The sequence below is a fragment of the Nelumbo lutea genome, chromosome 1 (assembly GCF_056320005.1).
Source record: "Nelumbo lutea isolate HS-2025 chromosome 1, American lotus-T2T, whole genome shotgun sequence".
Classification (NCBI taxonomy): Eukaryota; Viridiplantae; Streptophyta; class Magnoliopsida; order Proteales; family Nelumbonaceae; genus Nelumbo; species Nelumbo lutea.
Genome location: NC_142684.1, coordinates 59,142,483 through 59,170,323, shown reverse-complemented (window position 1 = coordinate 59,170,323; position 27,841 = coordinate 59,142,483). Strand labels below are relative to the sequence as shown.

General features: G+C 39.9%; 1 protein-coding gene across 3 annotated transcripts; it reads right to left on the bottom strand.

Annotated features, from left to right (window-relative positions):
* Nucleotides 1–74: 74 nt before the first annotated feature.
* Nucleotides 75–27,841, bottom strand: LOC148874746 (uncharacterized). Of its 3 annotated transcripts, XR_016104896.1 has the most exons (11): nt 27,460–27,821; nt 23,695–24,036; nt 23,315–23,387; nt 22,987–23,099; nt 22,320–22,404; nt 21,815–21,887; nt 14,359–14,414; nt 14,046–14,121; nt 9,242–9,307; nt 496–561; nt 75–419 (listed from the first exon to the last, which is right to left on the bottom strand). XR_016104896.1 is itself a non-coding variant. In XM_088964276.1 (10 exons), the coding sequence occupies exons 1-10, from the start codon at nt 27,633–27,635 to the stop codon at nt 339–341; spliced, it is 1,131 nt and encodes a 376-aa protein (XP_088820402.1). In that variant the 5' UTR covers nt 27,636–27,841; the 3' UTR covers nt 75–338. The 3 variants fall into 3 exon arrangements, 2 of the variants coding, with proteins under 2 accessions (XP_088820402.1, XP_088820403.1); XM_088964276.1 differs by lacking the exon at nt 14,046–14,121 and having other exon boundaries at nt 27,460–27,841; XM_088964277.1 differs by lacking the exon at nt 14,046–14,121 and having other exon boundaries at nt 22,350–22,404.

Genomic DNA, 27,841 nt, shown 5'->3' with positions numbered 1-27,841 from the left:
TTCCTTTCACATGGAGAAAAGGAGAAAGTAAAGAACGAAACATTCAAAATACAGGAGATTCAGAACAAGCCCAATGAAGCTAGAGGATAATAGAGTTGTATTAGCTGTATGTGAATTTTGTACATCTGGATTTAGTGGTAACTGTCCCTCTGATGAAAAAGGAGGTGATGTTTCTTCAATGGTTTAGTATAACTTAACTATCTAAGAAAGATAAAAGGAATAAATCTATATCTGGTCCTCTGGGAGAAGTTACACCCAGCCCTGCAAGGCCTATGTTCAATTTTCCCATATTTTATAATTTCATGGAATCTGATCTGATAAACAAATATTGAAGTGGACTAGTTGGCATAACGTCGACGCAGGAAAAGGAACATAGCAGTTAAAGCTGCCATAGCATATGGAAACACTGTCCAGATACCCTGCATGTTAATAGAAGTTAGATTTTTTTAACTTACACATAAGTAGAATTGATGCAAGAAAAGGGATATTGTGTACCACTGCAGTTGCAACACCAGCAAGGGCTACCATGGGCCGCTCTCTCAACAAGAATCCAATACTCAACTGAGCTCAAAATGCACAGAACAATAGTGTTAGGAACCACATATACCAAGTGCTCGGTTTGACTCTTAAACCCAAAAAAAAATTATAATACTTCTAGCAACTTTATCAGGAAGAAATGATGATACTGTAAATGTATTCAATACACTCGAATGATTTTTGTAAATGTACTCACTGATTTGCATTGTAAATGTATTCAATATAATACTTCTAGTGTACCCTGATTTGCACTCCTATTATTATTAAATTTACATTGAATATTTTCTATTTTAGCCACACTCATTTGAAAGCTTCTTTTTCTAAGATGAATGTCAATAAACCTAGTTTTACATTTAATCCTTTGTTATCAATCAATACTATATCGTCAACAAAAAAATAAGCACCATGGGACCTCCTGCTCAATATGTTTAGTCAATCCATCCACCACTAGTGCAAATAAACAAGGACTACATGCTGGGACTTACTGTAACCATAAAATCTGGTGTCTCTCCTATAGGCAACATTGGTTGTTGCACCCTCATAAATATCCTTAATCAGGTCCACATATTTGTTTAGTACTCATTTCTTTTCCAGGACCCAGCATATTATCTCTCAAGGGACTATCATATGCTTTCTCTATATTATATGAAGATCTCTCCTCTCTAAACTTTTCTATCTATCATATCAATAGAAGGATGGCTTCCATGGTTGATCAAAAAGGGCAGCACAGTGCACGAGGCTCCCACTAATCGGGGTCTGGGGAGGGACATGTACACAGCCTTACCCTCTGAACATACAAAGAGGCTGTTTCCAAGATTTGAGCCATGGTCACCTAGATCGTAATGGAGCAACCCAACCATGTGAAGATCTCTCTTCTCTCAAAACTGCAAGTTCAATCTTAGAGTGGTGCCACTCATATTTACAGGCAAAAGGAAACAACCACCAGTTCACAACATTCGAATGAGGAATGTATGCCTAATCATGCAAGAGATGAAAAAAAACAGACTTTTTCATGTACAATATGAGGGTGTTTTGGTAATTGAAGAACCACTAGATAGTGATGTAAAACAGATGGTGCCAAGTTAACAACTTTATCCCATCGTGCAAGTAAACAAAGAATCCCTCTATTGGGACCCACACCTTTGGAGCTTCGAGAATCTGGAGAGCACAATCTATTGACATTAAGGGCATAACCCACTCTGTGCCATTTCACAAATCCATTGAAGAACCCCTTATGCATGCTCTTATGAAAGCCACATCATAATCATCTAAGCATCGTCCCTACTATATGGGGTTGATGTTGAAAGTGAAATCTCATATATTCAATTTTGTTTAATTAATTTTAAAAGTTAGAACTAGTAGCATTCTTAGGTAAACACTTGGTAGTGTTGCAAGTAACATGTCTGGCCACATCAGTTAAACACTGTGCCTTGAACAAACAAATTAAGGAGCTTCCAATCAATTCACAATTTATTTGATAGTGGATTGGGTTAACTGGGCATAGTCTTTGTTATGGATGCATCCGTGGGAAAGGCTTACTGCCGCCGCCGGCAGCAGCAATGAGGAGAGGCCCACACGACAGCTCATCAGGGGGCCCACACTTATCTTGCCACGACAGCTTTTCTTGCCAACTCGCCACCAGCTTACCTTATCCCCTATCCCATCTATCCTTATCTTATCTTGTGTTCTTAGTAAGAGTTTTGTTTACCACTAGAAGTAGGAGTTTGTTTACCATTAAGAGTAAGTTTGAGTTGGATTTAGAGAGGGATTATCCTAGCCTAGCCGAATACAATAAGGAACCCCCTCTTGTAATCTCCTATTTAAGGAGCTGTGAATTGGAATAAAGCATTCAGTTTCCGGTTAAGAGAAGAATGAGGAGAGTTCGGGTGGTCTCTTGGACAAATCACCCATTCGGTTTTCCACAATAGGGTCTGCATGCAAGGGAAGGTGCAAGGGGAAGCAAGAGGTTCTCCCCGTGGACCAACCCGTGACGAGATCCTACATGCGGGCCCATAACATTCTGGTATCAGAGCCTACCGTCATGGGGGAACAGGAGCCGCTATCTTCCAGGGTCCACGAACTAGAGCATAGGCTCGCAGAAACCAGCACGGAGGTTCGTGAAGTCAAGGAAGATGTCCGGGAACTGCGACGCCTGCTGGAAGCATTTCTCTCCAACAAAGAAAGAAGTTCTAAGGGAACCACCACCACCAACAGTCGTTGTCCGGACTGGGCAGAGACGTCTAGCGAACAGCAGATCGCTGCCCCGACAGCCGCAGTTATTCCCAAGTATAGCCGGCTGGAATTCTCGTCTTACAACGGCACCGTGGACCCGTTAGGATGGTTGTATCGCTGCGAACAGTTCTTCCGTAATCAGCGCACTGATGACAAAGATAAGGTCAGTCTGGCCGCCTTCCACCTATCGGAAGAGGCACAGCTCTGGTTCTATCGACTGGAGCAAGAACCCGGGCTCAATTGGGAGCAATTTAAATCATATTGTCTCCTCAGGTTTGTAACCCCGTTGACAAGCAACCCGCTGGGCGAGTTAATCAACCTCAAGCAAACTAGAACCGTGGCAAAGTACCAATGCCAGTTCCAAACCCTTCTCGCCAGAGCAACCTCGGTTCGCGCAGATCAGCAAGTAGATATGTTTACAGCAGGGTTAGTAGAACCCCTAATAGTGGACGTAGAGATGCAACACCCTCCTAACCTGGTCACAGCAATGAACTTCGTGCGCGCCTTCGAACGGAAAATGCAGCTCTCCCACGGAAACCTTAGTATAGGATGGCCGACAACGACCTGGACACCTTCGAAGACAGCAGGAGTGTATCCTTCGTCAACCGCCAGCAGGGAACACAGGCCTCCTGCCGTTAACCCCTCCAAATCGACATCAAGTGTAGGAAGTAGCAGGACAGAACCCCCCATTAGACGGCTGTCCCGAGCCGAGATGGAAGAACGGCGTGCAAGAGGGTAGTGCTTCAACTGCGATGATGTGTACTCCTCTGGGCATAGGTGCAAGAAGCTGTTCTGTCTTCTGGTAGATGAACACGAAGAGGACGAGGATGAACCTGCAGCATCAGAACCAGAGATCTCCCTCCACGCCATCACAGGGATCAAAACTTCCCAAACCATGCAACTAAGGGCGCTGGTAGCAGGGCAACCAGTTCGTATTCTCGTGGACTCCAAAAGCACCCACAACTTCATCAGTGAACAGGCTGCCCGTCAGTTAGAGTTACCGATGGAAATCAGGCCGCATTTACAGGTAGCCGTGGCCAACGGGGAAAGAGTTCACAGCCCCGATATCTGCAAAGACACCAAAATTCAGGTCAGATCAGAATCCTTCCGTGCTGATTTATTCGTACTCTCCTTGGATGAATTTGACATTGTCCTGGGAATCAAACGGCTAATCACTCTAGGGCCCATCCTATGGGATTTCAGCGCCCTGACAATGACTTTCCACCTGGATGGGAAACCGGTTACATGGCAGGGAACCAGAATAAGAACAAAAACGCAGCTGCATACACTTCAAGGTGAGAACTCACGCGCAACAGATATGGAAAGGCTCCTCACGGATTTCTCTGCAATATTCAAAGAACCCAAAGGGTTCCCACCTTCCAGAGCTTGCGATCATCAGATCTCTCTGATGGCCGGATCGGATCCCGTCGTCGTCCGGCCCTACCGTTACCCACATCGAAAGAAGGATGAAATAGAAAGACAGTGCGCGGACATGTTACAGTAGGGGATCATCCGTCCCAGCCGCTCCCCCTTCTCCCCTCCGGTTCTGTTGGTACCCAAGCAAGATGGGACCTGGAGATTTTGTATAGACTACAGAGAACTTAACAACCGAATGGTCAAGGATAAATTTCCTATCCCCATCGTAGATGAGCTATTGGACGAGCTCCATGGCGCACAATACTTCTCAAAATTAGACCTCCGGTCGGGTTACTTCCAGGTCCGAATGACTCCCGAAGATGTAGAGAAAACGGCCTTTAGAACACATCATGGCCATTTCGAATTCCTGGTTATGCCATTCGGTCTCAGCAACGCTCCTTCCACGTTCCAGGCCCTGATGAACGAGGTACTTCACTCCCACCTCCACAGATTCGTCTTGGTGCTCTTTGACGACATCCTAGTCTATAGCAAATCGTGGATAGAACACGTGCAGCATCTACAGATCGTTCTTGAACTCTTGCAACAACACCAACTCTTCCTTAAGCGATCCAAATGCTCCTTTGGGGAACGTCGAGTCCTTTACTTAGGACATGTGATCAGCGGGCAAGGGGTCACTGTGGATGACTCCAAGATTCAGGCGATCAAGGAATGGCCCAGACCGCAATCCACCAAGGCTCTTCGCGGGTTCCTAGGGCTGACAGGCTACTACCGCAAGTTCGTACAAAATTATGGACTTTTGGCGGCTCCACTAACCAATTTGCTCAAGAAAAATGCCTTCCTCTGGGATAGTACAGCCGATGCAGCCTTTGTAAGTTTAAGAGAAGCCCTCTCCTCCACGTCGGTTCTACAGTTGCCAAACTTTGATCTCGAGTTCACGATGGAATGTGATGCATCCGGCACCGGCATCGGCGCCATACTACAGCAGTAAGGGCATCCGGTCGCCTTCTTTAGCCGCAAACTGGCCGACCGCCACCTTAAGTTACCCGCCTACGAACGTGAACTGATTGAACTGGCAAAAGCAATGCAGCACTGGAGGTCGTACTTGTGGGGAAGATCCTTCGTCATCAAGACGAACCACTACATCCTCAAATATTTGTTGGAACAATGGCTTACCACCTCGCCGCAACAACATTGGGTCAGCAAACTTCTTGGGTTCGATTTCCAGGTGGACTACAAGGCGGGAACCTTGAACCGTGTCGCAGATGCCTTGTCTCGCCGAGAGGAAGACAATATGTTGCTCCATGCAATCTCACAGCCCCGAGCCACCCTACTGGAAGACATTCGGAACATACTGCCACAATCACCGGAGTGGAACGATCTGGTCAAGAAAATACAAGCCGGAATGACCAACCCAAACTGGTCCGTACACGACGGGTTGGCACTATACAAAGGACGGATTTATCTCCCAACCAACTGTCCCTTAATCCCCTCCGTCATCTCCAGCATACACAACTCCACGCATGAAGGTGTCCAAAAAACATTGCACCGCATCCATGCTGACTTCTACTGGCAGGGTATGAAGGCTTCGATGCGGGACTTCATTCATAACTGCTCTATGTGCCAACAGCAAAAGTGGGAAAACTTGCACCCAACAGGCCTTCTCCAACCACTTGCACTCCCAACTCAGATCTGGGCAGATATTTCCATGGACTTCATTGAGGGCCTACCCAAAATTGGAGGGAAGTCGGTCTTATTTGTGGTGGTGGACCGTTTTTCCAAATATGTGCATTTCCTACCCTTATCCCACCCTTACAGCGTGGTTTCAGTCGCCCACGCCTTCTTCACCCACATCTTCCGATTGCATGGGCTACCCGAATCTATCGTAAGTGACAGAGACCCGATCTTTACTAGCACCTTCTGGAAGGAGCTATTTCGTCTGCATGGAATAGCCCTAGCCTTCTCCTCCGCCTACCATCCGCAAACTGACGGCCAAACGGAGGTGGTAAACCAAACAATAGAGATGTACCTCTACTGTTTTGTGGGAGACCAGCCCCGGCGTTGAGTGGAGTACCTTCCGTGGCCGAATACTGTTACAACACATCCTACCACTCCTCCCTTGGCATGACTGCTTTCCGGATTGTTTATGGTTGGGACCCTCCCCGTCTATTATCTTACGGACCCGGTTCAACACAGTTGGAAGAAGTGGATCGCAGCCTACAAGATCGCAATGCCCTCCTGGCCAAAGTCTCCTTGAACTTACAGCAGGCTCAGGCACGCATGAAGAATGCCTACGATCAGCACCACCGAGAAATCACCTTTGAGCCGGGACAGTTCGTTTGGCTGAAGCTCCAACCTTATCGACAGCTCTCCCTCAGACGCAGAGCCTCCCCTAAGCTGGCTCCCAAATTCTACGGGCCCTTCAGGGTTTTGCGACAGATCGGAAAGGTTGCATATCAACTCGAGCTACCAGAACACAGCAGACTCCATGATACCTTCCACGTGTCCCTACTCAAGCCTTTTACAAGGACTCCTCCTGATCAAGTACCTTCCCTACCCCCCTTGAAAGACGGCAAACTCATTCTCCAACCTCGAGCTCTTGTCCGGTCCCGCATCAATCGGGGTACCTTAGAGGTCCTTGTGGAGTGGGACGGACTACCATCAGTGGAGGCCACCTGGATCCCCTGGTATGATCTTCACAATGCCTATCCGGTTCTCGAGCTTGAGGACAAGCTCGTTGCCCTGGAGGGGTGTGATGTTATGGATGCATTCGTGGGCAAGACTTACCACCATCGCCGGCAGCAGCAATGAGGAGGGGCCCACACGACAGCTCATCAAGGGGCCCACACTTATCTTGCCATGACAGCTTTTCTTGCCAACTCGCCACCAGCTTACCTTATCCTTATCCCATCTATCCTTATCTTGTCTTATGTTCTTAGTAAGAGTTTTGTTTACCACTAGAAGTAGGAGTTTGTTTACCATTAAGAGTAGGAGTTTGAGTTGGATTTAGAGAGGGATTATCCTAGCCTAGCCGAATACAATAAGGAACCCCCTCTTGTAATCTCCTATTTAAGGAGCTGTGAATTGGAATAAAGCATTCAGTTTCCAGTTAAGAGAAGAGTGAGGAGAGTTCGGGTGGTCTCTTGGACAAATCACCCATTCGGTTTTCCACAATAGGGTCTGCACGCAAGGGAAGGTGCAAGGGGAAGCAAGAGGTTCTCCCCGTGGACCGACCCGTGACGAGATCCTACACGCGGGCCCATAACAGTCTTTTATTATCCTTTATTTCTTAATCTGGGCACTGGGAAGTGGAATTGTGAGGGGGTTCCTTCTCCTTTTCATCCTTGATATTATTTTCAACAACCAAGAAAAAGTTTACATAAAGCACATAGAAGTGTGTCCATATAAATCTTGGTTATGCTATAATTGTCCCAAACATATCTGATGTTGATATATCCAGCGATCTTTATTAAACAAAACCAATGTTAACTCCCAAGCTTCCCTTCCCTTCCCTTTTTTTTTCTTTTCCTCTCCTTTCCTTTCCTTTTTTTTCTTTTTTCTTTTTTTTTCAGTCTTTTTATATAAGATGTGCATGAGGCACATGAGGCATATGCCTCTAGCACACCTCATGAAAAAAGCGCATGAGGCGTACGCCTCTTGCACTTGAGGCTTATGCCTCAGAGGTGTCAACGCCTCTGGCATACGCCTCAGGGCATTTTGGGAGCGCCTCCAGGCATACGCTTCCCACACCTTTTAGAACACTGCTCCTCTCCCCCTACTTGCAAGTGGAGGATTCAGCTTGTAATTGGTATATGCTGCATAGTGCCTCTGCTCTGAATAGGTAGATTTTGCTTGTTCCCATATTTCGCAAGCTATTTCAGCCCACATAAACGTTTTCCTTACTTGTGGCAGCATGGAAACCAGGAGCCATGACATCACCATACTATTTTCTTGGTCTCACATGTCATGTTCAGCACTTCCAGTCTTTGGTTCCTTCACTTTACCATTAATATACCCCATTTTCCCCCTAGCAATAATGTAAAGTTTAATTCCCCTAGACCATTCAAGGCAGTTTAGTCCATCAAAGGGAATTACAGCGACGGAGAAACTCATATCCATCCCCCCACTCATTCCATTTTGACCTACTAAAATCCCAGAAGTCGCAGAATTCTTAGAGGACATGATTCAAACACTTATCGAACACTTTTCAGTTTCAACACACACCTTAAGATCTCTCCTAACACCCAAAAATGTCTTAAAAACACACTAGAGATGCAGTCCACATGAACACACTCCGGTCTAAACACAATCTGAACACAGTTGAGTCAAAGTTGAGTCACAGTTTAGTCACAGTTGAGTCAAAGTTGATCATCCCATTCTCAGGTATAGGATTACATGATCCACAGAAAAGAGACCTGAACCTCACAATTCCTTTGACCATTCAGCAGTTTTGTTTCATAGGGTTTTTTCTTGGTATATGACCAAGAGAAAAGGAAAAAAAAAAAAGGTAAAACAAACTTGTACCAGTCGTAGGTCAACTTCTCTGATCTTAGTTGAAAAAGACAGCAAGATAAAGAAGAAAGAACTTGTTAGATCTGCTCTCAGACCCAGTAGAACCACTCTGATACCATATTAGTAGAAGAAAAAGAGGAGAAATAAGGAAGAAGAAGAAGAGAAGAGAGAGAGGAGAGAAGAGAAACGAAAGGTTTGGGGAGTTCTAAATCAGTCTGGTGGCACCAGCTTATATTATTATATATAGGGTGACCATAATTAAAAGGGAAAAGACCCTTATGCCCCTGCTATAGTCAAAGTACATAAACAATGATAAAAAAAGCTATTTTAACCAGACCAAACAGACCCTAAATAAGCAGAATAAAAACATAAAATGTAAATTAAACATTCCAACAATAATGATGATAAAAACAAAGTAGACGTAGGTAGATATAAAATGTTGACCCGGTGGGACAAAAAAGCATATAAATCATATTCAGAACAGAATAGCATTATAATACTATCTACATATTTTAAGGATTTAACATCTAGGATGAAGCACTAAAAAATATAATTTCTGATTTTCAAGTTATAAAACTCGATTAACCTGGATGGGAAGAGTAACCAAGCCACCACAACATACACCGGCAAAAAAATAGTCTGGAGATATTCCCTGCTTTGAGATAGACATATGATAACCATGAGGATTGCTGGCATAAACCATCAATAAATGTAACTAGTAGTTTCAGTTGCATAACAGAGTGTAATAGTGCAAAGTACACAGGTAAACCTTCATGTAAAGAATTATCAATGTGCGTCCCAGAACATAAAAACTGTACCAATCATCAATTACAAATGATGCTCAAGGTTAGGAAATCTAGTTAACCATGAACAAGCTCAATGGAGCTTACAAACATACCCTTTTTTATTTGTAAAGCAATATTGATGGTCATCATAAATGTCATATTATGATGATGCAAAGCAATATTGATGGTCATCATAAATGTCATATTATGATGGAGCTTACAAACATACCCTTTTTTATTTGTAAGCTCAATGGAGCTTGCAAACATACCCTTTTTTATTTGTAAAGCAATATTGATGGTCATCATAAATGTCATATTATGTTGTTTTACTTGTAAAGAATACTTATACAGTGAGGTTTCACACCAGTACAAATGCAACAAGAGATAATCGTAAAAAATAAAAATAAAAATAAATAAAAAAACATGAGTAAATGGATGAGGTTTGTATGGCTCAATTCAACTCGACCTTAATCCCAACTATTTGAAATCTGTTAACATGAATTGAGAGTGTCATGTTCTGTTTCACATTGAATCATATCTTACCACTTCAGTTCAGCCCACATTTTCTTGGTCTTCCACTTGCTCCTACGGGTGTTAACGGGTCAGGTTGGGTCGGCTTAAGACATTTTGTTCAACTGACTCGACCTGGTCGGGTTACTAAAGCAGCAAACCAAAACCGACCGACCAGGAAGCAAAACCGACCCAAACATGAAGGGTTGGTTTATCGGTTTAATTGGTCGGTTTATCAATGCAACTTGGTCCAATGCATTCCAGAACTATTTGGTTTTTGGCCCATTACACACCATGAATAAGGCTGCATTTGCCATTTGGCATTCATAGATGCTCAAAAGACCAATGGGCTTGTGATGGGCTTGTGATGCAATCTGAAATCTGAATGATTCAGCGATCCAATCTGATATTCAGAACGTTGGATGGATAATGGATTTAACTAACCCTGAACCTGGAGAGGCTGCCCTAGCTAGCTTATACTTTGTCCTCCTCTTTAGTGCACAACCCCTAGTTGTCCAGTTCAGACTTCAGAATTGAGGGCATGAAGGCTCCCACCTATGTGGGGTCTGAGGAGGGACAGATGTACACAACCTTACCCCTGCACATACAGAGAAGCTGTTTCCAAAACAGAAAATACAATATCTTCAACTAAATGGTGCGGTTCCCAAGAAAAATCCACAACTCATCTCATCCCAGACTGAAAGGAATTCTAGGATAATTTGCAAAGAAGAAGACCTTTTCTTTTTATATCCCCAAACTGGTGCATTCTCCGTAAAGGCCAAATAAGTATCACTCTTCTCTCCATTTGTTGCAAGCATTTGGGAGTGGTTTCTCTCTGTTTGGGAGCAGGTGAATTTGCCAATGAAGATAAACATGTTGTTTGATCTGACCACGTTCTCATGGCCTAAGAGAAGAGGAAGAATTATATGAAGATGTACAAGGGCAACCCTTTTTTTATGAGAAAGATAACTTATATTCAGAAAAGGGGGTGTACATAAGAGATGTAAAAAGGGCAACAATATTATGGGCCATTTGGAAAGAAAGGAATGCAAGAGTTTTTATTGAGAAGGAAAGAAGCAGGGAGGCAGTGAAGGAATGTGTTATGACTAGGGCAATGCAGTGGTTTAAAACAATGGACATTTTCTCACAATTTCCTTTAATGATATTTGGAGGAATTGGGGTGAGGTGGTAAAATGTTCCTCTAAAACTATTGATCCTGTTTGCTTGGACCCTTCTCTAGATACCTGTATTTGGAAGCCTTTGCCCTCGGGATCCTTTTATTGTGCTTCTTTCTTTGCTTCCTTGTGCTCCTCTCCACTGCCTCAACCTTTTCATAACAAGGAAGTTTGGTCCAAACCTGTCCCTCCAAAAGTGGGAGCCCTTTGTTGGGAAGTCTCCCTTGGAAAAATCAACACTTTGGATGTTTTGCAAAAAAGAAGACCTAGTTTTTGTATCTCTCCTAACTGGTGTACCCTATGCAAAGCAAATGAAGAAAGTTTCAGGTGCAGGTGGACAGAACTGGAGCAGATTTGCAATCTTTTTGACCCTACAACTTTCAGGTGGCCAAAGAGAAGAGGAAGAGTTTTGTGGAGGTGTGCTAGAGCTGCATTGGTGTGGACTGTGTGGGAGGAATGAAAGCTAGAGTCTTTAATGACAAGGAGAGGAATCAGACATGTGTGTTAGAAAGTATTTTATGTAGGGCCATAAGCTGGGTAAAATCCTTGGACCTATTCTCATCCTACTCTTTTGATGATATAAGTAGGAATTGGGAACAACTAGCCAAAAGTTCTGCAGTCGGAAGCAAGTTTTTGGTGGACTCAAAGCCTCCTGATGTAGGCTTCATTAAATTTTTGATGGCAGTAGTTTGGGCAACCTGGGGCCATCTAGAATAGGGGAAATCTTTAGAAATGCTGAGGGCCCGATTGTAGCTCTATTTTCTGGTCCTATAGGGATGGGAGATTCAGTCAATGCAGAACTCCAAGCTGTGATACAAGGAGCAGAAATTGCAAAAGAGTTGGCAGTGGAGCATTTAATGATTGAAGTGACTCCAAATTGGTTATTGGATGGCTAAAAGAACCAGAGATGGCAGCCTGGCCTTACAGGGGGGCTTTGAGAAGATTTAAGTGGCTAACATCAAATATCTCAATCAAGGTTCAATGGGAAAGAAGATCAGCAAATGGGCTGGCAGATTTCCTAGCCAAACAAGGAGTACATAGGAATCAGCTCTTTTGGGCTCAATTGTAAGCTTTATGATGTAGCTTGGAGGCTGCACCTCGCGCCTCTTTGTGGGGAGTTGTATGATGAATACTGTGTTTTTATTCTAATTAATAAAATTATCATTATCTATCAAAAAAAAATGTTCCTCTAAAAAGAAACTGGTAAATTTGACTTGGTCACCTCCCACTTTAGAATACATCATATTGAACTTTGATGGGAGTAGCCATGACAATCCAAGTCTATCAGGGGGAGTATGCAGAAATAAAAATGGTAATGTTGCTTCTTTGTTTCTGGGACCAATGGGAGTGGGGGAATCCATCAGGCATCCAAGTCAAGAAGTTGGTGGTGGGAGGGTTAGAGAAACCGCAGATTGTCATATGGGCTTTATAGAGATGAAACGAAGATGTTCAAGTGGCTAACCAGCACCATGACCGTGAAGATACAATGGATTAGAAGATCAATTAATGGGATGACAAATACATCGGCCAAGCAAGGGATTAATAAGGAGCATTTGTATTTGGCTCAGTTGTAGCTTAGTCTTTGTGTTTGAATTTTTTGGGTGAGGCCGTGAGGGTGCACCTTGCACCTCTATATATATAAGGGATGCTTGTATCCTGGTACTGATTATATATATTGTTGTTTTATCAATAAAAATTTTTAAGTCACTTATCAAAAAAAAAAAAAAAAAAATCCTCTCCTCCCAAATCCTCATGAGGCAGCAAAGCATGCACATCCACATAATCATTTACTATTGTACAAGTTGAAAGCTTGGAATTGGAAGAGTTACTAGATGAAAGACCATAAATCTTTTTTATTAATAAATAAGCATATCTTAAAGATAAATCATAAAAGTTGTATATAGAGGAAGAAGAGATTGAGGAAAAGAGAGAAAAAAAAATAAAGAAACAAAGCAAAGAGAAGAGGAGAAAGGAGTCTGCACCAGGAAAAAAAAAAACTTTTTCCTGGACCTGGTTATACAAAAACCTCTACACAAAAAAGGAGGCCAGTGAAATACAAGAACAAGAAGAAATCCTCCCTCAAAACTATACAGTTTCCAAACAAAGAACCAATACTAAAACCACTGCAACCAATTTAAAGCAATTGTCCACCTACAATGCATCTAGAGCCTGAATCCTGATGCAACAAAAGCACTAGGGAGTTCCTAGAGCTTGATGCACAACAGCACAAGGCACAAGGCTAGGCGCATACTTCAACAAAGTTTTTGTGTAGTATCCTTTTCTGATCCATGCAGTATCCTACGTTATATATATCATGTCCAAGACATAATCATGTATAGATATCAGGGTACCATAGTTGCCGATGCAAATCCATACTGGGGGAATTGAGTGATCTGGATGGTTTTGAACTGTTTTCTTATTAGCACTGCATTGTATTTGAGGAGTCCGATAGCCTGGTTAATGCATATCCTATGTATTTTCTGGTTCTATGGAGCACCTTGCTCCCTAATCAATTATTAATTAAGCATTTGTAAAAATGTCAAAGAACCATTGATATCATCATCATCATCAAAGCCTTGTCCCAACAATATAGGGTCAGATAGACAGCTACATGAATCCTATTTCATCATTCTGTTCTGTTTAGTACTATATCTATTGCTAAATTAGGGGAGCTTAAATCATTTCTTATTACTTCCATCCGAGTCCTTTTCAATCTGCCCCTAGCTCTTCTAGCCCCTTCAACTTGTAACAGGTGACATGCCAAACAACCATTTACATCATTATATTATATATCATTAGATGGCTTGGAAAGTACATATCCATCCAAATTCAGAGTATTATCTATATGCTTATTCAAAGTCTCAAACTATACTTCTGTTTGAGCTTACATTATACACAAAAAATAAAGTAAGCCTTATACCTATCTACATTCAACCGGTTAAAATAAAGGAAGAAATGGTCTGCATCCTATGAGCATATTGTGCATGGATTGAGACCTGGTCCAAAAAGATAGCAAATGCAAGTATTCTTGAAGAAGTTGCCATTCTTTTCAGAGAAAAAAGCAGCTAGAGAAATTTCAAACATAAACGATACAGAGAGTGGGTCAGAAAATATATGAAAGCAGAAACTTGCAAAGTCAGGTAAGATGATCTTGATGGTTAAAAATCAGAATAAGAACACTGCATAGTTATGTCAGCAATGAATTGCCTTCAACATAAATGAGAATCACTAACCAGTGCCCCTGCCAGAAAAGCTGTTGGATTTCTCACTCCAAGGGAAAACCGTTCCACTGCAATTAATATATCATGCACAAATCCATCAGCATTTAGTTATTTTTTCTATTAATGAAAAATTACTATAACCTTCTCAGAGGAAAAAAAAAAATAGTAAATAGTATGATGAGTATAAAATAAATGGCAAAAAGGAGATGTCCATAAAAAATGAAAAGAATAGATATGTTTATTGATGAATACACTGGACACGCAAATCAATTAATATAATGATGTTAATGATAATTAAAGGGGTCATCACACATTGAAAGAGCAAAATCATATTGAAGAAAATGCTCAGAAATGTTTCTCTAGATTTCATGAATCCAGTGCTTGCCAATGGAAAGATAACACCCTAAGTATCACACAGAAATATGGAAGAACCAATTACATTAATCTGGGATAACTGGAGTTTAACGTTTTCCTTTTTTTTATGTTGCATGTGACAATTATGCTTTATCACAGACTTCCCTGTTCTACTCTGTCATGTCCCTTCACAAGGTGGATAGAGGGGAATAAAACCTTGTAAGAACTTTTTATTGGCTGTTGAAACCCTTACCTCAACCAACCAGATTTCGTTAATAAGAACCCTACCCAACAGGTTTATGTTAGATTACTGCCTGATAAAGTTCAGACCTGCACTTCAATTCTGTTAGAAATAGTATTAGAAGCAGGTTAGAGGAGATAGAAGGGAGAAGAAGAAAAGAAGAGAAGAGAGGAGAAGAAGAAACTGATTCAAACTAGAGAGCAAAGTCTACTCTCTCTAGTCGGCCAGGTTATATTTATAGTTTTCTATAATAAAACAAAAAGTCTGTTATGACCCTACTTAAGTATGGGACACGTCATCACTTAACATTACCCCTCATACCAAGCATAAATAAAAGGACTAAACTACCCCTATACAATCGACGCTAACACTCCCCCTTAAGCTAGTGAGTATATATCATATAGTCCCAACTTGTTATATATATAATCTACTCTTCCCCAACTCAACCCTTTGGTGAACAAGTTTGCCCATTGACTTTCTGTGTCAACATATGCAGTATCCATCACTCCACTAAGCACATTTTCTCTCACAAAGTGACAGTCAACTTTTATATGTTTTGTTTGCTCATGAAAAACTGGATTAGAAGAGATGTGGATTGCAGCTTGGTTGACACAATAAAGCTTCATCAAAGTGTCAATCGAGTACCCCATCTCATGTAGAAGATTTCTCAACCACACTAGTTCACAAGTTGTATGTGCCATGGCTCTATATTCAGTTTTTACATTGCTTCTTGCCACCACTGTCTATTTCTTACTCTTCCATGTCACCAAATTACCCCCATAATAGGTACAATAATCTGTAGTGGACCTTCTGCCCGATACAGAACCAGCCCAATCAGCATAAATGTACCCCTCTATTTCAAGATTTCCTCCACTCTTGTATAACAAACCACGACCAGGAGCTACCTTCAAATACCTTACAATCCTTAGAACTGCATCCCAATGTCGAACCCGAGGATTTTGCATAAACTAACTTACCACACTAATGGCAAATGAAATATCTGGCCGAGTAATGGTTAGGTAATTTAGTTTACCAACCAACCACCTGTACCTTCCAGGATCTTCAAACTCCTCACCCACATCACTACTTAACTTGGAATTTGATTCTGTAGAGAGACTGGGCCGAATGGGCCCTAATATCTATTCTTTTATTTTTTTTGTAGTATGTTATTTATTTGTTTGTTAATGGGCCTATCTTTGTAGGCTTGTTACATCTTTTTATAAGCTTACTTTAAGTTCTTGCTTAGTTGGCCGCCCACTTAAGGGCATACTTGTAATGTAACTTAATGAATGAATATTAACAAAAGTGATGCTGAAACACCTATGGGTTTGGAGAGTTGAGTAGTAATGGAAACAAAAAAAAAAAAAAAAAACGGAAGACTCAAAGAAAGTAATATCAAGTAATATCAGGGAACTGGGTTTATAACACTTATACCCTTTCTAGGTCCAAGAATAGCTAAGAAAGATACACTTAGTGGATCGTGTATCTAATTTGTCCATTTCAAGTCAAAGATTGTGGACAAAACATATGCACCCAAAAAATCATTGGAGTAAGAGGAAATGGGGACAAGGTAGGAAACAAAGTGGTGAAAGGAGAATGACCTTCAAGGATGAGTGTGGGCATCCGATTAATGAAGAAGCAAGATATAAGCACAACATCACTCCAAAAACATTTGGGTACAATCATATGGTGCAAAAGGGACCGAGCAGTTTCCAAAAGATGGTGATTCTTTCTCTTAGCCACCCCTTTTTGTTGTGGGGTGTAGGTACATGAAGTCCGATGGGTAATGCCATGTTCCAAATACTCCTGAAGCGGTGTATAGAAGTATTCTTGGCCATTATCAGAACAAAAAATCTTAATGTGTACACAAATTGGTTGCAAATTTCAGCATAAAATTTTTGGAAAATGGAAAATAACTCACACATTTCTCTCAAAAGGTAAGTAGTGCCATGTTCCAAATACTCCTGAAGCAGTGTATAAAAGTATTCTTGGCCATTATTAGAACAAAGAATCTTAATGTGTATACCAAATTGGTTGCAAATTTCAGCATAATTGTTTTTTGATTGATAACAGAAATCTTTATTTACTGAATAATACTTGTGAAAATTAATTATAGAATATGGGGAGGTAAACTATCTTAACTCCCCAACATCAAAATTACAATAAAATACTAAAAATGTGCCCAAAACAAGGAATCCTTAACCACCCCTTGCTTAGCTAACTCATCAGCCATTGACTAATTTCAGCATAAAATTTTTGGAAAATGGAAAACAATTCACTCATTTCTTTCAAAAGGTAAATCCACATCATCCTTGAATAATCATCATCAAAAATAGGGGTGCAAATGGATGATCTAATCCAATCCGAGATGATCCTATTTGGTTGAATTCAGATCACCCCCTTATCCTATCCAATATATATTTATAAATATAAATACATATAATACATATATATGTTATTTATTTATTTATAAATATAGTTTTATAAATTTGTCATATTATTTATTTTTTTATAAAAACATGTATATATGTGATGAAAATAATTAAAAAATACTTGCATTTTTTGTTTTTACTTTATTTAAGTTAGTATATTTTATTTTTATTTTAATAATTTATTAATTTTTAAAGAAAACAAGTCGGATCAGATCAGATCCGAAGATCCAACTTACCGATAGGATTCAAATTCAAATGGAGTCCTATTTGATCCGATCAGATCAGATCCGACATGAATAGTGTCGAATCATATTCGAATATACCTTAATTCGCATCTGATCCAATCCATTTGCATCCCTAAACAAAAATAACAAAGTATTTGTAGCCATTGTATGACACTATTTTATTTGGACCCAATTATCTGAATGAACTAAGAAAAAGGACTCAACATACGATTATCAACCCTAGGAGGCTAGGACCAAAGGGAACACGATGATGTTTCCCCAACTGACACGACTCACAATCCAAAACGGAAAAACGACTCAATGAAGGAACAAGCAACTTCAGTGCTTTAAGTGATGGATGACCAAGTCTATAGTGCCACTAAAGAGGAGAAAGAGATGTATGAAAAGCTATTGTTGAACCACCACCACCATCAAGATAATACAATCCACCAGCTTCATGCCCTCCACCAATCTTCATCCCCATCTTGAAATCCTGAAAAACATAATAATAATGGTAAAAGGTGATAGAGCAATTAAGAGACTTGGTCAGCTTACTAACAGACATAGATTAAAAGGGAATTTGAGAACATACAAACTAAAGACAGGGATAAAGGGTTTGTTCAAAGTTTGCTAGTATATTTAGATTAGTACCGCAAGGGTACTATTGTAATTTTCCCCTTTCTTTTTATTTGTTTATGTCGCCCTAATATAAATATCAAAAGTTGGCACCGCCAACTTGACTTTTTGGCTCTCAAATCTTATTTTTCTCTCTTCTCTCTTCTCTCTTCTCTCTTCCTTCTCTTCTTCTCCTCTTCTGGACAATATGGTATTGGAGTGAGATTATTAGATCTGAAAGGAAATCGAGCAAGCCTTCTTTTCTCTGTCTTCTCTCTTCACCAGCTGTTGTTTGTTTTACTAAAGATCCAAAGTACAGTATCGGACTAATTCCAAAAGTAGGTTCACTCAACCTCTTTTATTTTTTTCTGGTTGTGTGCCAGGATAGAACTTGTAGTAGGTTCACTTAACTGATGTGAGGTGATCAGCACCTATTCTTTCCTTTTTGTGGGATCAGTTGATCCCTGTGATGCTTTGTAGGTTGGTGATGACCTGTATATGCTATGACAAACAGTTCTATGTAGGCTTGTAAACGGTATTCGAAAATTTCAATTCGAATTCGAGATCCAAGCTAAACGAATCAAATTCAGATAATTCAAATTGAATGAACGACCGAATTCGAATATGTTTTTCATACCGATTAGTTAGTCAAATCGAATTTGGATATAACATGATTCGATTCGACAAATATCTTATTCAATTACAATATTATAAATATATAAATTATATATTTATTTAGCAATACCTGTGACGATGAATCATAAATATTGATTTCTTAAAAGAAATATATTAATATATCATTTTATTAATAGTTGAAGTACAATGCATAATGACTTTCGATAAAACCTCTCAATATAATATTATTTTAATAATAAAAAGGTTGATGGAGCATTTGAAAGTTCAAAGGGCACAACCAAAAACTCATAGTGCCCTTCATGTGCGTAAAAGGCAGTTTTGTGCACATCTTCAGGGTGTACTAATATTTGGTGATAACTTGACCTCAAATCTATCTTGGAGAAGATTGTGATTGCTCTCAATTCATCTAGTAGCTCATCAATAATAGGAACTGGGAATCAGTCCTTGACTGTTTTTTTTCCGGGCCCTATAGTCAACACAAAATCTCCAAAACCCATCCTCCTTCACAAGAAGCACTGGGCCTAAGTATGAGCTGGTACTGGACTGTATTTGCCTTTTGTCGAGCATCTCCTTCACTATCCTCTCTATCTCAATCTTCTAGAAGTGGGGATATCTATATAGTCCGTTAGTGTTCACTATTGGGTAACTCAACCATTGTAATAGTCAACTCAAGGCCGATTGGGCGTATCAACCCAAGGCCAGATGCATGATAATTGGGTTGCCTTCAACTTGACATGACTTCAGCATGGGCCCGTAACTTTTGACTTGTGGGCCTAGGTGGGAGATACCCTTCAACGTGTAACTTCAGCCCCCGAGGGTGAATTCCATAGTCATTTGGTCCCAATTACATATGACCTAGCTCAATTGACTTAACCATTGGACCCCGAACACTATATTGGCCCCACTAAACCCTAAGAGATAGAGGTCCATCACTAATTTTTCTCCTTGCACCTTCATTTTGTTTCCCTTACACAGCCCTTCACATGAAAGATGACATCCATTAGCCACATGCACCCTGAATGGTTTCACCAGCTGAACTGCTAAAGCGAGTTGCTTGGGTGACAAGATTCATTGAACTCTCCCACTATCCACCAAAATTGTCAAAATCCAGCACCTAACCTGTCCCTTGAGCTACATGGTATGCGGGGAGGCTTGCCCAGTTAAGGCATGGAGAGAGATTTTAGGGTGGTCCAATTGGACCAACTCAATGGCCTTTGTTGCATTTGACCCTCATCAGGAACCAGCTTAGTGTCGTCCTCATCCTCGGCTTGAAGAAGAAACACCTGTTGTGACAATTATCAGAAAAAAAAAAACACTTGTTGTGCCTTGCATTAGTGGCCTAGTGCAATTTTTTCGTCACAATTGTATCACAACCACTTATTGCATCAGGCTTGAATCTGAGCCCAACTTAACCTTTTGAATGGCAGAGTAGGCTTCAGTCCAGGTCCAATTGGTTTGGGTTGGAATGGTTCGGGTTTCTTGACCAGGGTAGGTAAAAGTGGGGCCAAGTTCTTAGGAACCTTCTTCAGGCAGTTCAATTACTCTTCATGGATGTGGGCAAGACCTGCAGCTGCCATTACTATTGCTGGTTGCCAGGCCTTAACCTCCAACCTAATGTCATCCCGCAGTCCCCCAATGAAGCATCTGACTAGAGCCTTTTCAAGACAGCCATGGACGCGGGTAGCAAGCTTCTTGAACTCATTTTGGTATTCCAGAACATTCCCAATCTGTTTTGCTTTAGTTAGATTCTCATCAGGGTCATTGTAGCCAGTGATGCCAAATTGTTGGCATATTGCCTCTATCAGTTCCATCCAAGACAAACAGGGGTGAGATCAGTGATACCACTGAAACCATTGCAGGGCATCACCAGTCAAAGAAATGAAGACAATCGTTTTTTTTTTTTTATAGGTTAAATGGAGACGATCATTACCCCCTAAGAGCCAATAATATCATAGTATTAGAAGTACCGCTCAAACTTATAAACCCAAGAGACTGGATCCTAACCTAAAATGACAGAAGCTTGGGGGTAGGGGTGTTGAGACTTGGGACCTCCTCCGCACTTGGAACCACTCTAGTTTGATCCCTCCACCTCAACATCTCGACTGGTGGAGCTGGTGAACCTATTCCTATTGCACTCTTGTGTACATCAACTTCAAGCTTGTCCAAGTGGCTACCCATAGTAGCTGTCCTAGTGGAAGACATCCACTTTGATACTAGTTTTGTTGGGTATCTTTTTGAGGGGGTTCACCTCCTACAAGAAGAAGAAGATAAGAAAGAAGAAGGAAGTTGGGATAATACTCACCATATGCTCCTCTTTCTCAGCTTTCTTTATATATAATATCTCTTTATTACAATCAATACCCACTATTCTGCTCTAACTGATTCTGATTTCACACATGCAGGTCCTAACTAATTAGCTGATGTGTCATTCTGCCTTCCAGTATACAGTATACACAAAATAAACTGGATGCAGAGTGGGTGCTGTGCATGTGGCTACACCCATGGCCTATGGGTTGTTGTCATGGGTTTGAGTAGTAGTGGTCTGTGGCGGTAGATCCTATGGGCTCTCAACAGTTTAGAAGTGGATCACCCATTTAATAAGGTATACTAGCCCTACCTCACTTCATCACTTTGTGGTAGAACCATTGAGTGCCCATTTGGGAAGGCTGAAGCACAATGGCTTCTGGCTTTCTGAGGCGGGCCTCACATGAACAACCTATAAGCCATGTTTTGTGAAAAATTCGGAGAGCTTCAAAGCAGCTGAACCAGGTTAGCTGAATCTTTAGATCAGCCCTCCCAAACAGGCCCTTAATGGTTATTTCGCACCAGTAGATAAAGTTTAACTGTTAAGTTGTCAAAAATAAACAGGTGTATTGCATTATTTGACATGTAATTGTTGCCTCTACAGACATACAAGAAGGGCAGAAATCTGGCAATGTGAATATAAACCAGTACATAGAACTTACCAAAACCTATGAGATTACCATATCTCTGCACAAGACGAGTAATGCTTAATGCCTTCTGTTTTCCAATCCCTAACTACATGAGTGATAAGAAAATAAGATTAAGAAAACAATCATAAATAACTAAATAAGATATTGGCAAGCCAACAGGTCAGATAAATGCAAGTAAGTTGAATTTGGCCTCATGATGCAGGGAGTTTAAAGAAATATAGCAACTTCATCAGTATGGTAATATCATCCTCCCTTGGGAGACAATTTATGCTGTCCTATTTGTTGTAAATTTTGGATTGAGACCTCCAATCTCTAGGTTTTGATATGATTTGAAATTCTAATGGGGATTGCAGCCCCTGTGAACAGAGATGGATTCCAATACAAAGGTGATTCTACATGGACCCATTGTCATACTCACAAGATTGTTTTCTATCAATCTGACTAAATAAGAGATGCATACATGTAATATTAATTGCTTATATTGAAATAATACATAAGAGTTGAGAAAGCAACAAACCTTAGAACAAACATCATCAGATGCACCAACCTGTCTGAAAAGCTTTCCGAAGTAAAATGGTACCATATCGCTAATACAGACACCCCTGAACGTTTTATTTTGATACATGAGATTGGTATACCCAATGAATAGTAATATAAATCAGTGCATGGGAAAGGGGAAAAGTATTCCAGTTTCCAAAGTGCAGATAGACAAAACAATAAAAAATTCGACTTCAAAACTTTTAAGATTTCTAATACCATGCTTTCACTAATTCAAACACCATTTACCTTTTTCAGACAATGAAAATTTTTCCTTTTCATGGTTCAAGGACAAATTACCATGTGAAAATGGTAACAAAACTATTTATCAGAAAAAGGGAACAAAACCAAACAAGAAAATAGTGAGGAAACATGCCATTAAGACAAACTCTCAAAAATTTGTTTTGAAAGACTAACAATTATAAGCTGTAGGAATGAATTTTTCCACAAGAATCTAAATTCTATAGAAATTTTCAAACTAAAAAACTAACACACTATTTTATGCTAAACATATTTTGGGAGGCAGGGTTCACATTTCTTTAATTTCCCCAAACAAGAATATTTTCTTTTAGTTTACAACCTGAGAAAATAAGTAACTAAGATAAAAACAATTTAGAAAACCCAAAGTACATGAAGCAAAAGCATACCAGTAAACCCACAGCACTGTGGATATTATATACGGGGCATTTCTTGAAAAAGATTCAGCAAATGACTTCCAAGTGCCATCCAAAGACAGCATCCGAGCTAAAGATATGCCAACCTACATATTCAAACTGTGAACATGACTTGTGCAGTAGCAAATCTGAAACAGATTGCACCTAAATTTTAATAAGCCATAACAAGCAAGCAATTGATACTAAAATTGTGAACATAACAGAGAAATTTAAGGGGTAAATGTGATAGGTGACTGAATGGGTAAAAGGAGGTGAACCATCTGAGTTTTGTGAAACAGAAGTACCGGTACAAAGGACAAACCCAAACATTTAGAGCTTCTTCACTGATGAAAAGCCCAAAACCAGCAGCCATAAGCAACCAAAAATAGATCCATCTGCAAAAGTATATTCAAGAAGAAATTTTCAGACCCATCCATCGTCATAAATGAATTCAAGCAGAAGCAATAGCACATGCACATGTCAAAATCCAAGCAATTGGTTCATGGCCCCTAGAAAATATAACACCATCTAAAATATAATCAATGCAGTCCCAACTGCTTAATAGATGAACTCTAAAACCTATAAAAATTTATGATTGTTTTCACCAGAGACATCCAATAGAAAGCCAGAAATAGTTATTGGTATCAGTTGGCATGGAAAAAAAGAACAACAAGCTATGCCAATACAAATTTAGACGCATACCCTGGCGCATATTCTGGTAGTACAACTTTCCATTTGAAAACATTCAATGTAAAACCAACAGGAGCAGCAGTTGGAAGCAAAGCTGATGAACCATCACCCAGAGACGAAAACCCAAGGGATGAATCAAGGGTAGGCCTCTTAAATCCAACAGATATAACTGTCATAGTTGCAGCTATGCCTAGAGCAATTGCTAGTTTTGCCAAGAAGGAATTCCCTGGTTTTCTCGTTTCAACTTTCAAATCTCTAAGTACTTCCTCAATACCTCTGTCTTGTCCATTTGGAGTATCTCCTGTTGTCAAAGGCTCAGAGTCTCCAGCATCTTGTGGTTGAAAGCTTCGAACCCTGTTTACAAATAGAAAATGATGATAATTCACATATATAGGTTCCACAGTTATATGTTTATACCAGAAAAGTTAGGCATAACTACATCAGGGATTGCACTTGAGAAGATCCAACCAAAAGTGTCATGATGATAATGATATAACATGAGCAATCACCAATCACAAACATGTAAATAAATCCCGGAAATGCTTTGCAGAATGAAACATTGACTTAATGACATTTAGTTGGTAAATATAATCATACCAGCAAGAAAGAAAATTCATTACTACTAGGTGCTAATAAGGGCCTAAAATGAAGAACATATAGAAAAACTTAACTACTTGACATAAAATTCAACAAAGATTGACTGCATAATGGACATCCCAAAACCCCCAGAAGAAAAAACAGACTATTGTGGAGGAAGACAGATTGCAAAATAAAAAAGGCACATGATATTTATCAAAAAAAAATATTAGAACAGTAATTAACTCTGAAGTCACATGGTAAATTCTTTTTTTTTCTTTCTGAAACCCCAATGAATCAGGAACATTGTGTTCTTATTCTAGTGATAATTAGCCCCTGGATGGAGGACTTCCAAGTTTTGCAGATGCTGAATGCATCTGGGGTCATTGGGTTCCTCCAAGAGTCAAAGCTTTCATGTGGCTGGACTTTCTGGATAAAACCCTAACTACCAACCACCTAAACAACAAAGACATCCCAATCTTTAATAGGCATCTTTTTTCTAAAAGTCAAAGAAATCTGTCAATCACTTGTTTTTGGAGAGGAAAAAAAACTCTTTGGTGTTATGGGATACCTGTTTCTCTTTTGGTATGGTTTGAATCATTCTATCTGATATGTGCTTCATTCTTCTCTCTTGGACTGCTTTATTCTGTTTGCTCTTGAGAGACAATGTTATGGGCTATGATCCCATTTATAATCTCTCGATCTATATGGAAATAGAGTAACTGCAGATTTCTGAAAGTTGAGAAAGGTCATTCCTTCATTTTTTTTTTTTTTTTTGAATAGGACATTCCTTCATATTTATGTAGATGTTTGCAGCTTCCTAATGGAATAGGCTTTGGCCTTGAAAGAGTTCAAAACTTTTCAAAGAAGGAATTCTGCCTTTAATTGGCAAGCTGTTCTGGGTTCAGAGGTTGAACGCCATAACATTATTTTGGGCTGTGGCCTGGCCCCTTTTTTGCACATCTATACTTGTACACTAAAACATCAATAGAATTACGATTACTTATCAAATAAAAATCTCATTGTTGAATTAAAAACCATATGTTGATATCTGCAATAGCAATATCTTCAAAATTTTTACAAAATTATAATAAAAGACTCTAATAAGATTTTTGTGGCAAGTTGGAGGAAACTGAAAAGGATGTCCAAAGAAGAAGTTGATTCATCAACAACTTTTCCATCAAGTATAATTTTTTAAGATTGTGAAATTGGGATCAAAAGAACTAACATAGTTAACAAAATAGAAAAAAAAAAAAGAAAGAAAGTTGATTTCAATGAAATTATAGAATTGATCTAGACAGTTCTTTGGCCCGTGCTTATTGGTTCACAGCCATCTCAATGACTGATACTCATGTCCCAAATTTGGGTACATTTTCAGCATTTTCATCTAAAGCCTTTTGCCCATAAGCATGTTCAAGCTCCACAATTGAATATAACAAACAGAGCGCATGATGTAGGACAGAAGGGTGAATGTCCTATTAAGTTGACCATGGTGGGAAGAAGAGAGGGAGTTACAGGTCTGAATCATGAGAAGAAGAGATCTGTATCTGAAAAGAGAAGGGAAAGAGAACAGAAGAAATATTACACTGAAGAAGAAGAAGAAGATCAAACTTATGCACAGGATCACATAACTTCAAACAAGCTTTTCATTCTACTAATTCAATTCTAAAATTCCTATTATAATGGTTCTATTTATGCAAATAGGTAACCCGCAGAGACACTCAGATAAGGACTTAACTCCTAAAGTGCTAAACTTTAGGAGTAAAGAGACACTCAAATAGGTAACCAAAGAGACAGACGCTCAGAAAAGGGACTTAACTCCGGAGCACTTTAATATTTAAACCAACTTAATGTAAAGAAATAACAAATTATTAAAATTGTAAATTACAATTTTACTATAAATAGTAAGTATGGAACTTGCTATAAATAATAAGTATGAAAGTTTCTATAAATAGTAAATTCTATTTATTACTAAGGCTCAGTTTGGAAGGAGTACAAGTATAAATATGTAGAGTGCCAAACCTAGTATTTTGTACTGTACATTTTTGTAATTGTACTCTTTCCAAACTGAGCCTAAGAAAATAAATTTCTAGAGGATTGAAACTTAGTCCTACAATCACCTCCATGATTTTTCTTCAATTGAAGCTCCCACATAAGTACACCTTTAAAATATGTCAAAATTTTGGTAATAAACTTTTGGAAGGAATAAAAAGGCATGGCAATTCAATTTACCGTTTCAGAGGGTGGGGGTGTGTGTGTGTGTGTGGGGGGGGGGGGGGGGGGGGAAGGGGGAGAGACTGATCGACATGCAAGGAATGATTTAATGTCAATGGATTCTCCAGATTTCAAATTAAGAGACAAAAAAAGGTTATGACAATGATTCTCATTCTGTATGACTCTGAAATGACTTTCTTGTAATTCTGGTATTATGGTTTGTGACTTTGTGGTTTTTTGAGGTGTTAGGGCTGGTTTTTTCTTCTTTTCTCTCGGGTGACTTCTGGTCACCTTCCTTGTATTTCTTCTTTTTTCACAAAGCATTTAGGGAAGGCATAGAAACTTGCACAGACTGGTGATCCTAATAGCGTAAACTGAAGATAAATTGTAGAAATGCATAGAAGCCTATATGTACAATGCCAACCATAGAGGTATTGGCATGGTAGCTTCAGAGAGGCTTAAGATTCTAATTCATTGCAAGTTTAACATCAACTCTCACATGTCATCGATAGCCCTTTCTTCCAACATTGAGGGAATTGATTCCCATGGTCCACAATACTCAAACAAACCAATGAAATCAATGGGATAAAACCACATCATCAACAGTTTGTAGCTGTTCTTTTCCTTTTCTTTCACTAGTATTGTAATGTTTAGTGAATGGCTTACTTTTCAGATCGTTCCCCTAATTAAGATCTTGAATGTGATCATACGAGCCATACAGAAATTAGATAATAAAACTTACCATGAATCCCAATGCAAAACATACTGTAGCACAATGTGCACAGATCGACAAATAAAGGGCAATTTCACCATTCAGTGATAGACATGAGCCAAAGGCTAAGTTACATATATCGATCAAAAAGAAAAGGCTACAGTTGCATATTCTAATTAAAACTCTACCCTTTCCGTACAAGAACCTCACTTTCATCCAATTCGATCAGCAAGATAATCTCACAAGCAAAAAAAAAGAAGGAGAGGGGAATTTACTTGAGTATTCTGCGAGTGTAGAGGTAGGGCAAAGGAGATCTTGGACTCTCGCTCGAAAACGGTCTATGTCGGGAACCGGAAAACCCCGTATTCTTTGTTTGTTTTCTGTGGAAGCGTTGCAGAGGTGTCCGGGGGTGAAAGGAGGAGACATTTGCTAGCAGGGTGTTTAAAGACATCTGTAAGCCGAGCAAGAGACTGGACGAACTCCTCTGCTACTGCTGCTACTGGTGAGGCAGTTGATGCATGGGAAGAGAGAGGAGGCAAGAGACGACAATGGCTGAGCATTCATGTCATATAGAATATTCCAATGTCTGAAATATGCTGAAGCCTGTTTAATGGCTGAAAACGAGCCAATTGGACACGTTTTCACTTCAACTGAATC

Excerpts from the sequence above, each read along its gene's own strand:
- LOC148874746 (XM_088964276.1), bottom strand. The coding sequence starts at position 27,635 with ATGTCTTTAAACACCCTGCTAGCAAATGTCTCCTCCTTTCACCCCCGG. Across the intron at positions 23,388-23,694 it reads CTACCAGAATATGCGCCAGG|ATGGATCTATTTTTGGTTGC; the intron begins GTATGCGTCTAA and ends ATACTTTTGCAG. Across the intron at positions 14,415-21,814 it reads TGGTAATCTCATAGGTTTTG|TGGAACGGTTTTCCCTTGGA; the intron begins GTAAGTTCTATG and ends TATTAATTGCAG.